This window comes from Halichoerus grypus, chromosome 3 (assembly GCF_964656455.1).
Source record: "Halichoerus grypus chromosome 3, mHalGry1.hap1.1, whole genome shotgun sequence".
Taxonomy (NCBI): Eukaryota; Metazoa; Chordata; class Mammalia; order Carnivora; family Phocidae; genus Halichoerus; species Halichoerus grypus.
In genome coordinates, this window is record NC_135714.1 from 126,366,382 (window position 1) to 126,382,732 (window position 16,351).

The window sequence follows — 16,351 nt, forward strand, 5'->3', positions numbered from 1 at the left end:
AATCACAATGAGAAAGGACTTCACAACTCCTAAGACATAAGTCAGAGAAAGACAAATGCTGTATGATATCACTCATATGTGGAATCTAAAAAAGGCTAACTTGCAAAAACAGAGTATAATAGTGGTTACTGGGAGGTGAAAGGAGGGGGGAAGGAGAGATGTTGTTTTAAGGGTACAAACTAGCAACTAGTAGACAAGTTGTGCGACTTAATGTACAGTATAGTGAATGTATAAACTATTATAATCATCAACCTTGCTAATGGACTAGATCTTAATTATTACTCTTACCAAAAGAAAGGAATGACAATTATGGGACTTGACAGAAGTGCTAAGCATCTGCTACAATGGCAATCATATTACAATATATAAATGTCTCAAATCAACATGTATACCTTAAATTTACACAATATTATATATCAAATATATTTCAAAACAAAACAAAAAAATCCCATCCCCAAACATTTTATACCTACTAGGAAAGCTATTAAAAAAAAGCCCTAGGGGGCGCCTGGGTGGCTCAGTTGGTTAAACATCCAACTCTTGATTTCGGCTCAGGTCAAGATCTCAGGGTGCTGGGCTGGAGCCCAGTGTCCGGCTCTGTGCTCAGCGGGGAGTCCCCTTGAGATTCTCCCTCTTCCTCTCCCTCTGCCCCTCCCCCATCTCTCTCCCTCCCTCTCTCTCAAATAAATAAATAAATCTAAAAACAAAAAGCCCAAAACAGAAAATAAGTATTAGCAAGGATGTGGTGAAATTGGAACTCTTGTAACTATTGTCACATTGCTGGTGGGAATACGTAAAATAGTACAACTGCTGTGGAAAACAGTGTGGTGGTTCCTCAAAAGTTTAATGTAGAATTATAATATGCTCCTAGATATATACCAAAAAAGAAATGAAAGCAGGGACTCAAACAGATACTAACATACAAATGTTTACAGCAACGTTATTTACAATAGCCAGAGGTGTAAACAACCCAAGTGTCTATTGACAGATGAATGAATAAACAAAATATGGTCAATGCTCTTTACTTGGTAAAAATAAATAAGGTAGTTATATTTTATAAAGTTGCAGCAAACACTGAATCAGTGAATAATGAACTGTTCCTCCTAAGGGAAATACAGGGTTAGGTTCTTAAGATCCACTGGTCACTTTCATCAACTGATCTATACATAATCCTGTTTTATGTGTATTTCTGTTTAAGGGCACCTTATTAATAAATATATAGCTGATACATTAGCATTGAACTTACAGCCAACAGCACTATAACTCATGCCTGAAAGAAGCTCATCTAAGACCTATGTCTTTCTCCCTAAGGCACATCAGACTTCTTGCTTTAGGAACACTACATAGCACTTCAGCACTCTGCTTAGAGGTCATTTTAAACGGTGAAATCACCAACAAAAAGCACAAAAATGCAAAAAACGTGGTACTAAATAGACCATGAAAAGGCCACTTGTTCACAGTATGAGAGCCGAAACAAAAAGGCAGAGAGTCTCAGCTGAAATGTACACATTGAGTGATGCAAATTTATTGTTGCTCTGGGCGCATCTGCAAAAGACTGTGGAAGTGTTGTGAGTCTTGACTCTGAGGTTACAAATAAATGTAGCCAGAAGTCAATTCACAAACACAGAATCTGCAAACAATGAGGATCAATCCTATGTACATACATTGGAATATCATTCAGCCATAACATGAAATTCTGATACATGGTACAATAAGAGGATGAGCCTTGAAAACCTTATGCTTCAGTGAAATAAGCCAGACATGGAAGGATACATATCGTATGACTCTGCTTGTATGAATTACCTAGAATAGGCAAAATGGACTAGAGTTATCAGGTGTTTGGGGGAGGGGAGACTGTGGAGTTCTTGTTTAAGGGCTTCAAAGTTTTTGTCTGGACAATGAAGTCCTGGAGACGGAGGGTGGGGATGGTTGTACAGCAATGTGAATGTAATTAATGCCACTGAACTATATACACTTACGAATGGCTCAAATGGAAAATTTTTATATGTATTTTATGGGAAAAAATTAATAGATGTACTCAAGAAGACTGAATGGATCATTTAAATCTCCTGTTAAAATCAAATGGAAACATGCTGGATGGCATGGAGTAGAGATTCTTGTTTACCCACACTTTTAAAACAAGGAACATGTTTTCCTTTTGGTTTATAGACCATATTTGAAAACAGGCTTACTATTTAATAATATCAGTTGACTAATGAGGAAAACAAGTAAATGAAAATGCGCATGTCAGTTGTTTGGCCTCACTTCATGCTTTTGGTGAAAAATTATGCAGTAGAATTATTCTTTCTGACTAATTGCCAAAAGAAGGGTCACCCTGAGAATCAACAACTGATGTTCCTAATTTATACTGGAATAAAATGGTCTTTGTGACCTACCATATTGGGGTGACTAGACTTCGTAGGGAAATTGCTATGGTATCATTTAGGTATCTTGGCACTATGTGTCCACTTCTCATCTTTTGCATTGCTTTTCTTTCTTTTATCACACCGATCTATTTCTTATCTGCTTCCTTCCTTACTGAAAACCCCTATTTTCATATCTAGAGAGAGCCATCTGTTAGAATATGGCTGTGGTTACTGTCATAATTCAAAAGTTCCTTTTCTATATTAGGTGTTTCTTGACCCAACAATGACAAAGAAGCACTGCCGGAAATAAACATACACGAAATGTGCTAATGTAGAATGCAAAAAGTGTAAACTTAACATAGGAAGGAATTCATGGCCAAAGAAATCTTACAATTCTTTTGATCTTTTAAAATGCATCATGAAACTAAAGACGTTTCACTACCACATTTTGGCTTTTTTTATGATTGCAAAGAAGGGTAATTTTGAGTGTCATGAAAACACACTGAGCAGCTGTATACTGTTAACCATAGAACCACTATATGAATGCGTGCAAAAACTGGCACTTCATACATTCACATTTCCTAGAAATTAGATAGTCTTCTCAACTGGAGGAGATACCAAAAGAAACTGTTTTCTATTAATGGTGGCTTTGTACCAGTCAAGTTTCTAGAGCCAACTGGATCATCTTTCTTTTGGGACAATTCCCACATACTATTATATGAGAACTATATATACTGATTTATATATACTCAGACATGTGCATGGTAAGTCTGCAAAAAGTAATTTTTAAATTCTTAAATGATAGGATTTTTTCCTCTTAAAAATGCTAGCTAGTGTCAGTGGATTCTTTCACAAATATACATATGATTTATGTTTAGAAATCATAAAAAAAGCATAACAAATAACTCTGCAGTTTATTTTATGAAGGCTAATTAATAGGTACTTACTCATTAAAGACTAGGTCTGGCGCAAAATAGAGAAATTGGCTGTTTGTATGTTTGTACGATCTCCAGCTCAAGGCAAATGATGATAGACACATCCAAGAATACTGGATTAGGGTAATTTGGTCCTCAAGAGGCAAGTTTCTAAATCCTGAAGAACAGAACAATTAATCACAGAAATACACTTAGCATTTAAGTACATTCCAGGAAGAAGCTTCTTAAGGCAACCCCAAACAGTCACCTGTCTCTAACAGACTCAAATTAGTTCAACAGTCATTTAAGGAGCACCTACCGTGGGCATGGCCCTGTTCAACATTTCATTCTAAATTCACCCCAAATTTTCAATGAGGGTGAACTGCCAGGACAAATAAAACCAGGGAGTTCAGGCAGTTTCATTGTGGATAACGGTCTAAAACCATTGGTTAGACTGAAAGAATTTATATTAACCTGTAAAACTTGCTTCATTCTACTCACAGTAACATTAAAATAAGGAATATTTTAGTAATTAACTGTCAACTCCTGCATTTCTGCTATCATGGTGGAAGATTTTAATTTTCGTGAATTTGGGGTGGTTGAAAAAATACCATTCCTTGTTTCCTTTCTTCTGGGGGTAATACTGGACTCCAACAAAGTTGTGAAGTAGAATGAGCATCCTTGGTACCTGTCCTGCCCTCTCCCACAGTCTTCCCATCTGGGCCTAAGTTAGCCCTTCTTTTATTCCTTTTCTCATCCCCTGTATTCCCAGGGGCATCATGGTATTCTTCCATTTGTAGAGTTTCACCTGGGCAAGCTCCTCTTCAAAGAAACAACTATCGGAGCTTTCCCCAATCTTTTCTCTTAGGGCCCTGGCTGACCACAGATAATCCAAGAAACTGCTTTGATTAATGAACTGGGACAATGGGATAGCCAGTCTAAGTGATTTTTCTGTAGATTAATAGGGGCCTTATTAATAAAATTTAGAGCACAAAAAATGACTAGAGTAGGAATTTCAAGGACAATTTAAAGGGTGCTGGAGGTAAGATGATATTTTCAGAAAGAATAGTCTTTCAGGGTCTCATACAACTTACTTGACAGGTCTTAGTTTTCTTGTCTGTGCTTAGATTGGCCCTGGTTACAAGCTGCTGATAAAGGGCTCACCTTGTACTCTCATAACAGAATGTATTTTACCTTATAAATATTTTGGGTCTGAAATGTCCCCTTTCAATCATCAACACAAGAAATGTATATTAATAATAGAACCCGCAGCCCGAACATCTCAGGAGAAATGAGCACATGAACAGAGTTTCCTTACACACTCGATTAATTTGATATCGATGAAACAAATCTGGTATGAGGATTTAACGGGAAGCTAACTCCAACTGCACTGCTGGAGATGGTGACATCTGCTGCCCTGACCTCTCTAGTTCAGGATGCAGGCCGTGACAGGAGAGGCGGTCCTACCTGGAAGTACCTTTGCCCACTTCACGACTTGGATCATCTGTTTGCCTGCTAAGCGGTTTAGAGTCGAGAGTAGGTTTTCGGCTGTGTCTGGTTTTGAGCTGTCGTAGCCTGCATACACAATCTCAGGCTCGATGTTTTCAAGGATCATGACAGGGGAAGGTGTGAGTGCTCGTGAGATTGTGGAGAGCTGAGGAACCAGCGCTGTGTTGACTGAGGGCTCTTTGGCGGGAGCGATGTACGTCGTCCCTTCCTCGGGGCTCTGGGGGGGCGGGGGCGGGGGCGGGGGTTGCTGCTGCTGTGACTGTTCCTCGTGAATACCTTTTAACTTGCCCAACTTCTTTGACTTTCGAGCTGTAAAACATTATAAACAATAAGGGTAAATTTAGTTTATGTTTGGGATACATTACATGAGGTAAGTTACAATTAAACACTGACTGAAATGGATTACTTTTCTTTGAAAGATGTCTTGCTATACTAACAGAAACAGTCCCTTTTCAGTATTTTTCTAATACCAGGCACAGTCCTATTTCATATCAATTAACCAATTTAACGATTTTATGAGTAGGTACTATTAAGATTCTTATTTTATAATGAGGAAACAGACCAGAGGGTTAAGAAATCTGTCTACGATCACACAGCTAACACATGAGAGAGATGGGAGTTCAGAGGAAGGAAAAATTACTTCGTATGCTAATAAGTTACATACGCCTCAGTTAAATCTTACAGAAGCCAGTAACTCCTGGTATTATCCACCAACAAGTCACCAACAAGTGCCAGAATGGGTCTTATTATTCTAGTGCTGTCTCTGCTTCCTCAAATTAGCTCTCCCTGGCCCCTTTACTAGTTCTTCTTGGTGCTTCTCTACCACTTACTCTTCCTGTTCTGGTCCATGTGCAATTGCTGGCTTATGCACAGTTATTTGGTGTAAATGCTGCTAGCCCTACACCCCCAGCTATACTGTGAACCGCCGAAACACAAAGATTGGGTGTCCCTCCTTGTTTACAGCCCCTCTGGCACCTCGGTACATGCTATATCTGGAGACAGTGATTTGTAGATGTCCACTGAATTAATGGGAGAGCAATCAACCCCAAAGCAAGGCAACAAAAGGGAATAAATTAAATACCTAGATGATTTCAAATTAGAGAGCTAACTACTACACGTACAGGAATTAATGCCACAAAAAAATCAGGTTTAAGTTACACCAATACACACATATAAAATCTTTAAAAATCTGCCTCAATTTTTTTAATATAAACAATTCACATATCATATAATCTAGAACTAAAAAAAATATAATAATACTATAATGGAATCCCACTTTAGATTTTTAGGAGAACATATTATGTACGAGTGACCTTATGTTCTGATTTGCCCAGAACAGTCCTGGTTTATGCTGGTTTTCCCAGCATGATTACCAGTAGCACTCTGTTTACTCTTAGAAGTGCCATATTTTGGACAATAAATATAATGTGGTCATTTTAATGAAAACCAAAGGGTCAGTATTAAGTTTAATAACAACTGTTTTTCTTTCTCATTTCCTTTAAGGGCCCTTAAAATAGACAATGAGAAATGAAAGACTGGGGAGGTGGAAGGGAGACTGGAAGGCAGATGGGAGGGCTGAGGGGTGGACAGCAGGTGCATGGGGTGGATGGAGAGACGGACAGATAACTGGGAAGATGGATGGATGACTGAATGGATAAAAAGGAAAGAAAGCTTAGAAATGCCAAACTGAACTTCGAGCTATGGTGATAACTTATCACCATATTTTGATGGTGATACTTTGATACATTTGCAAATGCAAGGTTTCCAATTTTACTGAAGACTTTATTTCAAAATTCTTGAAGGACCAGCCACCTACTACTTAGTTCTAAGATGTAAGGGATTTGTAGAATACAAATTTAATGTAGAGTAGAAATATGCCACACTAATTAACTTGATTTTAAAAAACCACCATTCATGATTACAATTGTGGCCATTAATATTTACCACATTCATCACAGAAACACTTACCAATTTAGATACAAGACAAGGCACTAGCCAACAACAGATCTCTTTGCCACACAACCATTAAATATTGGAACTGGGCTTAAAAGATATAATTCCTATCTTTAAGGAGTTTAAAATTAGCAGAACAATTTTATTTTTTTTATTTTTTTTTTTAAAGATTTTATTTATTTATTCATGAGAGACAGGGAGAGAGAGAGAGAGAGGCAGAGGCAGAGGGAGAAGCAGGCTCCCTGCTGAGCAGGGAGCCCGATGCGGGACTCAATCCCAGGACCCTGGGATCATGACCTGAGCTGAAAGCAGACGCTTAACCATCTGAGCCACCCAGGCGCCCCTAGCAGAACAATTTTAAAACAGTCATTTCAAAACATTTCATTTCTTTATAGAGTACCTCCTTCAATAAAAGATTTGTGGCAGAAAAATCTGATTTTTCGGAACTGTTTCAATGAAAAGCAAATGTATCATATTCACATATGCTAATAGGAAGCTGCGAACGAGTCCTGCCCAAGAGTGCCGAGCTTACAGTGGGGAACTCAGATGATTCTGAGGAATGGATGAGTGAGAGACCACCAAGAAAAGAAATCAGCCAGGTGCCTCGCCAATAGCCTACAGTGATTACTTGGGGAATCAGATACTTGGAACTGCCTGTGTCACATGAACTTTTCTCTAAGCCTCAACTGATTCATCTGAAAAATGGAGTTGATGAGGCTTCCCTCTCCTATCTCGTAGAGGGCTAACTGGGTAAGAAAAATAAAAACACACTGGAAATTATTACTAACGTCTGAAATAGTATTTCAATGGTACTTGCATTCTTTCCATAATTTTGAAAATATTTAAAATATTCCAGTTCATTAAAATGTCCTCATTCGTTGTAGGACTACATCTGATGATAACCATAATTTGATTGACTAGAAATAGCCAAGGGTTATATTTTCAACTTTTATTAAAAGTGATATTTGCTTGCAAATTAATTATAAAACTCCTATTTGTTTTAGGCCTTAGGTCTATAATGCTGTGTTTATTCTCCTGGCTGATTTAAGGTCAATGCCATGAAATATCACGAAGAAGAGAGCTTAACGCTTTCTCTAGCACTTATCCACAAGGCTATGTCCTGTAGCCTGTAACCTAGTGAGCAGATTATCAACATTCTGCTTAGTATTTCAGGTACATTTAACTTTACCCTGTGATTTTGTGGATGTATGTGGGACACACTTGACATCGAATAATAAATACTCTGTAAAATAGCTCAGGGTAATATTTTCAGTGTGCAGATTCTGCAGCCACATGTATTCATCCAATATCTTTTCTAAAAGCATGGGGAGTTACATAATTAATTACACTTTTATTACTCAAAGTAGTCTTTCTAAAACGCTTGAAAATTTTATGCTGCTCTTCTAATACACGCTATATTCTAAAATGAAAGCTCCTAAAAGTTGGTAATAGTGTCTCATGTGTTCCTATAACATCCTTTCCATGATGCTTATGGGTACTCAATATATGTTGAATTTATTTCAAATTCAAATTTTAATAAACTTGAATAAATTATTATACTCTAGTAATGGAGTTACGCTATGCGGCTTCCCTTCTAATCCTTTTCTCTTTACCTAATTTGCGTCATTTTTATACTTTAAGATTAGCACAAGCTTCAAGTCCAAGTGTATAATTAAGATGTTTGCTAATTACACAGGAACATCTTTTGCCAAAGATCCTTAATAAGCATGTTTATCCAAAGCATCAGTGAACAAAAATTTGGGGTCTTAACACTGCCTACCAACCACCTTACTAAATTAACATGGAGTTAATGGGCATTGGGCTTGGGAACGCATGCTCCCAGGTGGCCAGAGCCACACTTTATTTCTTAAGTGCCAGCGACAGCTATGGGTGGGTGTGTGCACATGCACGGGGGGGGGGGGGTGCATTAATGTGACTGCAAACATGTCCCAGTCCCACTTAAACCTAAAGGAGTTTCCCTTGTTCTACCTGGATGTTACAGTAACTAGTATGTGTTTACTGGCTGCCCTCAGCTGCCAAGTCCTTAATTACTAACAGCATCTTGGCAGCCACTTTTTCCTGGCACTGCTGGGAGACAGAACTCTATAGATTCTCCATGAATTGCTCCCCCAGGAGCTATGCAATGGGGAGGCCCTGCTTCCCATCCTGACCAATATGCAGAAGCAAGCAGGGAGCATCTGGCTGGACCTTCTAAAAAGTGTGAAAAATTCCCAGTGAGCTCTCACGATTTCACAAAGGCCTTAAACGTAGCATGGCAAGACTTCCTTTTTGGTTTACTCTCTGAGGCTGATAGGACCTGTAAGATACCTTTTTGACAAACTACTGGTTGGGTAGAATGATGCCTGGCTAGGAATTCTATCATTCTTGCATCTCATAGTAAAATGAGGGGGTAAACTAGGTTCTCATAGTACTTTCATCGTGATCTTTCTCAAGTATGTTCAGTTAAAGATATTTTAGTCCTAGAAATGGGTAATTAGGACAGCTTTTCTTCTTCTTCTTCTTCTGGAGTTAGAATAAAGACTGGTATGGGATTTTTTTCAATCACAGTGTTTCACTGGAAAAATTTAAAGTGAGAATTCTGTCATTTAATTTAATTTAATTTTATTTTAAGATTTTATTTATTTGACAGAGAGAGACACAGCGAGAGAGGGAACACAAGCAGGGGGAGTGGGAGAGGGAGAAGCAGGCTTCCCGCAGAGCAGGGAGCCCGATGCAGGGGCTCAATCCCAGGACTCTGGGACCATGACCTGAGCCGAAGGCGGACGCTTAACCGACTGAGCCACCCAGGCGCCCCGAATTCTGTCATTTTGGAGATGCTCCATGCCATGTCTTGAAATTTAGGTCTCAGAAGTAAATATTAGAGAGGATATACTCAGGTTATATGTAAACATGTGTTTTCTGTTCACAGGGCAAATATAACTTCTGGATTGAACCCACAGGACAATAACAGCACCCACCTCATCATCCCTCTTTTAACAGACCATTTCTCCTGCCACCCTTGCCCTGCTCATGTTTTCCTCTCCTCCTCATCCTCTTTATTTGCATAACTGCTTTTTGCCTTTCTATTGCCAGAAATGGCATACTGAGAGAGCTGGGGGGAAAACCAAGTATTTCTGTGTCGTAAAACCAAAGCAAGGAATGTCATCTTTCTACAGGTTTAATTGGTTTCACAGCAAAACCTCTCCCATTGGTACTAACAGGAAAAAGAGCATCTATTGTTCACAAGACAATACACACCCCTGGAACTGGGGTAAGCATCCAGGGGCACCCTGCTTCATGAATGAATGAGTAGATTCTCAACTGATAATAAAAAAGTGGCATTTCAATTGTTTATAAATACTCCTTGAGTGGTTAAAGAACTTGAAAACAGGGTGTTTTAAAAAGTATCTCTAAACATTCTCACAGTAATGTACATAATTTAATAAATTAACAGGCATTATTGATGTTAGTAACACAGAAAATATGCCAAGTCAAACTCAAACCCAACTTCTGACCACTTTAAAAGACATTCCACACACACACACACACACACACACACACACAACACACACACATACACACACACACATAATGGTAACTGTATGAGGTGATGGATATAGTAGCTTGTGGTAATCATTACACAGGTTTACTTATATCACAGTACCACACAGTACATATTAAATACATGTAATCTTTATTTGTTAATCATAACTTCAATAAACCTGGGGGAAAAGATGTTCCAAATTAGTGGATATCCATATATTATATTTTAATGTGTGTACAAATATCCATAGATATCTTCACATCTATAATAAATATAATTTTGTTGCTATTGGAGAACATGTTTCTTTACTACTTAGCCAATAACCAGTATCTACCCACTGTGTAGAAGGAGTCTTGGTTCTGGAAGCAGTGCAATGTTGAATAACAGTATCGGAGTCTGGACAAGAGATGAGAATCTTGGGGAAGGAAGTTGGATCCATACATAAGAAAGTAATTAGGTTTGTAAAGCAGGCTATGATAAGTGTGGGATCAGTGGTACTGACAAGATACTTGGGAGAGTCAGACGATGGGAGGGAGAAGTTGTTTTATCTTTCTATTGGAGGTCACGTTTTCCTGTATCCCTCTGCATTAATTCCCACCATGCTCTGGTTTGCTTCTGGTGTGATTCAGGTTACACTGAAGACCCACTTGGGCCAGGCCACCTTCCTGTGTAGGGATCCACCCAAAGTTAAGCCCCACTGACTCCTCTAAGAGGAGAGTCCCTCACACCAGAAGCCAAATCTCATCAGAGAGACTCAAGGGAATCTGAGGCAGCCAGAATAGGGGGTCTACTAATTTTGCAGAGATAGTAACAAGGTTCTGGAAGATAACCCCCAATGACATATTCTGCTACTTTCCCTGCTGGAGACAGGAGGTCGGAAAGGTGCAACGCAAGCCTCTGCCTACAAGGTACTTCTGGGGCTAGACAGATGATTAATGATTGTTTTTATGGCATTTATATTTTCTGTAGGTATATAAATATTATTTTTTCCTCTTATATTTAGCAACATTTTTTCCCCTCCCTTTTTTCTTTTAATGCCAGTCAGACTCGGGAATGTGTGTACAAGGAGGCTGTGTGTGGAGAGGGTTCCATCTTGGGCCAGAGTTCCGAAGGTGATGCAGCAGGTCTTCCAGGTGTGGCCAGGCTGGGACTCCCTTAAACTAGTTTCATTAGTGGGGAAATCGTGATAGTAAAGAGCTGCCATTCACTGAGAATCTGTTAAGTGCTAGGACGGTATCTTGTAAAATATCTCATTGAATCCTCAGAAGTGCCTTGTGAGGCCGGTACTGCTGTCCCCACCATCACACAGACGGTACGGTGGTTTGCACAGGGTCACAAGGCACTGACGGGGCTGTGGCAGAGGCGGTAGGCGCTGAGCTGTGGTAATGACAATGGAAAAACAGAGGAGAGAAGCCCCATTACGTGTGCAGGTGACATCAAATCATGAAGTCAAAGGGGGGTGAAAAAGGGCCTGGCCCTCCAATGGCGTCTACGAGTTCAGCAGGGTTACCGTTAGGTGGCCTCTATTGAAGAGATTAGTCTTTTCAGTAGGAGGCATATTACGACCTGTACCAATACACAGGTATTCTGTCTCCTCATTCCCTGGGCAGAACGGTCAACTTTGGGGTACTTGGGGGCTGCTGCTGCTGTAGCAGGTGTCCCAGGCTTTATGCTTTTGCTCAGGTGAGGGCACCTTCATTCTGATGGAAGGAGGTACCAAAAGATACAGAATTCAAACTGGCTGTATAAAAAATAGTATTCACTGGGGAGGAAGAACTCACTACTTCTGATAAAAAATAAAGGTCCTAAGCTCCGTTGTGACTGAGAGTTGAGTTCTTTGGACAAAGAGATCTTTGAAATCAGATGAACATTCTTGAAAGAAATACATATTATTTATCTGCTTTGTAAATTTCACATTCTTTAGGAATAACTATGCTATGCTCAAGATCGACAGATCTGTGGACGTAAAACAAAACACAAACAAATTAGCAAAAGGGAAAAAAAAGGAGAGGAAAACCTCCATCTAGCTTTATAATATACTTAAAATAAGAAAAACAGGGTCATGATAGCCATGGCTGCCAAGCAAAAGGCCCCTCCCTCAGTCAAAAAGTTAATTCTTTAACAGCTGCAAGAGTTGCCTTCTTGGCATATGTTTGAGCACAGAATTTATTACATGAAGCATGATCTCATTGGGTATGCAAGGTAAATAGTCTCATTAAGAATGTTTTATGAAGAAACATTACTGCTCTAACAAGGTCAAAGGGTGAGCAAGGTATGAGAAAGAGGGAGAAGGCAGTGACCTGGAAACAGACTACAGTGCCCAGCTTAATTTACTGTGCCTTCCTGCACCCTCGCGTGATCCTCCTTTGGCTCAGGCCAAAAAGAATTGGTCAGATGCTAGGACACATGCTGGGCAGAAAACCCACAAAAAGGGCCCCAGGCATACCTCCTCAAACCAGAAAGCCAGCTAAGTGGGATCTACCTTAAGTAGTATTACACACACACACGCACACATGCACACACACATACATGTTTACTTATTTATATTTATAAATATATAAATAAGTTTACCCAATAGGTATATTAGGTTATTTACCCTAGGTTAATGGCATTTTTCTTTACATTTTCAGCAAAAAATTCTACAAATAAGCTCTAAGAGAACACTGAAAATATAATGCTTTAACATTTGTCTGCACATCACTTTTTAGGCATGTTTCAATTGTCCTGTTTTTCCCTCTTAGCATTTGCTCCTACTTCACTGCAATGGCTTCTTCATCTCGGTCCCTTTCATTGTACCCAGTGACCTTACAATTCGCAAGTATTCCAGAATTCTAATGCAATGAGGGAAGTTACCTAAATTCAATTTCAGATTTCTTTTAATGACTATTATTTGTGTACCGAAGAAAGAAAAACTATGGAGTGGGATGGAAAAATATGCAGACTAGGAGGATAGTTTTGTCTCCAAGACCAGTTTTCTTTAAAATATTTTAGCCTTAGCTCAATATTCTTTTTGTAAAATAATTACTTAGAGCCACATCATTATAGTTTTAATTATTTTTAAGGACTATTACTTAACAGCATATTTTATATAAAGTCATCTCAATTTTAATCAAATTATAAGTAGTGCTTTACATCACTTACATAAAAGTAAACTGACGAGGTTTTAGTTGAGACTACCAATGTTGAGATTATAACTGAACGATTAAAAATTATTAAAACTACTTAGCAAGAAAAAAAATTGGTGAACTAGATAACCAAACACAGAATAATAATCTCATGAATTGATATAAACACGTATTTTTCACAATTGGCATAACAGAAAACATTCTGCATTTCTGAGCACTATCACTCTAGTATTTGAACATTTAAAAAATGCAAGACAAAGAAGCCAAGCAGAATTTTTAAAAATCTTCATATTAGAAGCTAACACTAATAGAAAAAAAGGATAAGTAAACATGTTAATGAGTTAACAGGATGCCATCAAGTTGGGGGGGAAATTAAATAGGCCTGAGGAAAGAGAAAACAAATGTCAATGTTTGTAGCTTTCATGCATTTTAAATAAATATTACTCTACATTTTATTCCACTGACATTATCAGAATAAGTCTAAATTAAGAATTAATAGTAGCCAATGCTGCATGTACTTGAAAAAAAAATTATTTTTCTAGGCTGGGATCTCTTCAGGATACAGGCTGAATTGGTCTGGAAACTCCCAGATAAAGCGGAGCCAAACCAAATGGCCTTTTTTGAATAAGTGATTCTCTTGCATTTGCTTCTCGTGTTTTCATTCCAGCTTTCCTCTGCACACAGGGTTAGCGCTAAAACATTTTGAGGCACTCTGATGATGTCTTGTGTTGGCAGGTCTCAGGTCACCGCTGAGGAGGAGCCTTCTCAGCTGCCTGGTGGTGAGCAGAGCCATGCCAGGGTGGGGGCGGACACACATGCCTGACCTCTCAGCTCTGTTTAGAAGACGAACAGCTATTTTTTTCATCTGGTATTCTGCCACAGTGTAAATTCCAGAGCTTTGGTGGCTCTCTCACAAGCTAATTCAGCACAGCAGGCAGGACAAAAGCATCTTTAAAAGAATATGCTTTCCATTTAAGTTTCAAATTTAAAGTCATCTCAATTTTATATCATTTAGCCACATTTGAAAAAAAAAAAAGGTCCAAGAAAGAATTTAAGAAAGTTTTTTTTTCCCCCTGGGGCAAAAAAGGTGGTGGACAAGACCCGTGGGCAGAAAGAACTCAAGAAAATTCTTTAAAGATTTTATTTATTTATTTGACAGAGAGAGAGACAGAGAGAGAGGGAACACAAGCAGGGGGAGTGGGAGAGGGAGAAGCAGGCTTCCCACGGAGCAGGGAGCCCGATGCAGGGCTCGATCCCAGGACCCTGGGATCATGACCTGAGCCAAAGGCAGACGCTTAACGACTGAGCCACTGAGGCGCCCCAAGAAAATTCTTAATAAATATGATGCTAACCCATAAAAAGAAACTTTTAGGAGAAGTAAATGTTAAATCCCTTTTTATATTCTGTGATTCCTTATAAACTATTTTTCCTTCACATAGGAGATTGAACCATAGATTTAGATGAAAACAAGCCAACCCTTCTCCATCAAAGCTGGAAAATGGACTGCCCTGAGGAGGTCTTCTGGAAACCCTTTAAGTAGTTCAGGAAGGATAACTGGGCCATTCTGAAAGTTTTTCTTTCATGCTGTAATTCAGATTTATGTCACTGTTAGTAATTTTTAAAGTAATGTCACATTTACAATAAGGAGATTAAACAAAAACAGTTATGGTTTCTTCTCACAAATTGCCTGCCATTTTCCCATTAGTATTCTGCTTATATTCCGAAGATAGGTTTCCCTTCGTTTAAAACATAGTCTGCTAGCATGTTGTGATTTTTTAACACCCCTCTATGTAGCTCTGAAGAATTGATGGTGCCTTTGATGAAAAATTGTACTGATGGCTTTGCAGGTGTTAGAACGAGCCTCTTCTAGTGTCACGGGGTGGCGCACGGCTGTCAACCCCAGAGCAGAGGTCTTGGCTAGGAGTCAGTTCTTCATTGCTGATTTGGGTTGGGGCCAATTTTGTGCTATGATTTTCACATGGACAATGTCGTTCCACGTCACATACCATGTAAAACACCATTTTTAGTGCCCATAATAATTTTTAACTTCCATAATTGAATGGGGGATGATACAAGCCTATAACCTTCCCATTAGAGAATTTGTAATCTTTCATGGTAATTTCTTTGGGCCCAGAGTTAGGATTCGAAATTCTTTTTTAGATTCAACTATTCTACCTTTACAGATATGATCATAGAGAATAAAGATCATGAGACATGCCCAACATAATGATATACTCTATATTCATTTGTTTCAATTCTGTATTCTAATGCTTAGAACTTATGGAAGCACACAGTAGATGTTAAATAAGTGCTTACTGAACAAAGAGGAAAAAGTGCAAATAAATGAATGAATGCTTTGCTGACATTCTATAACCAGCTGCATTTCTTAATGTGATGACTACGGTCACCATTCTCTAATAAAGTGCTGAGGGAAACAGAGAGTATGTTTTGTTAGGTTTCACCCCAAACCCCAATGAGCTAGGCCAGTCTAACCAGAAAACAGCTCCAAGCCTCAACCCAGCCTTTGTATGATCACAAAGGCAGGTCGGGTGTCCTCCAAGAAGCAGGGAGCCAACTATTATAGTAGAGGGCAGGCAGCCCTGCAACTTCTAACCTTGAGAGAGTCCAATGAGAGACGAAAAAGGGAAAGGCCAAAAATAATTTTTTTTAACTCTTTAACCTCAAAGAAGAACCTATTCTATCTAGAGATAGAATCCAGGAAAGAGGTCCTCTACATCCCTATTCTTAGGGCCCAGTTAGTATCTCTGAGTTAGACACAGCAGCATGGGTTCCTTTTTGTGGGTGCAATGATGGGAAATGATTCTGCCCTTAACACTGACCCATCCTTGGGGAAGGGGTAGGGATGCAGGGAAACGCTGTGATCTTCCCCTGCCCCAAATGACCCTCACTAATTCAACATCTGATATCCAAATTGTGGGC

General features: G+C 39.0%; 1 protein-coding gene across 2 annotated transcripts in view; it reads right to left on the reverse strand.

The window, feature by feature from the left end:
- The window catches only part of NR3C2 (nuclear receptor subfamily 3 group C member 2), a 327,150-nt gene that overhangs the window by 64,439 nt on the left and 246,360 nt on the right, over positions 1 to 16,351 (reverse strand). For both annotated transcript variants that reach the window (XM_078069297.1, XM_036117125.2), the window contains exons 5-6: positions 4,748 to 5,098; positions 3,314 to 3,458 (exon numbers count right to left, since the gene is read on the reverse strand). In XM_078069297.1, coding sequence (XP_077925423.1) covers positions 3,314 to 3,458; positions 4,748 to 5,098 — 496 coding nt within the window. The remainder of the gene's footprint in view (positions 1 to 3,313; positions 3,459 to 4,747; positions 5,099 to 16,351) is intronic.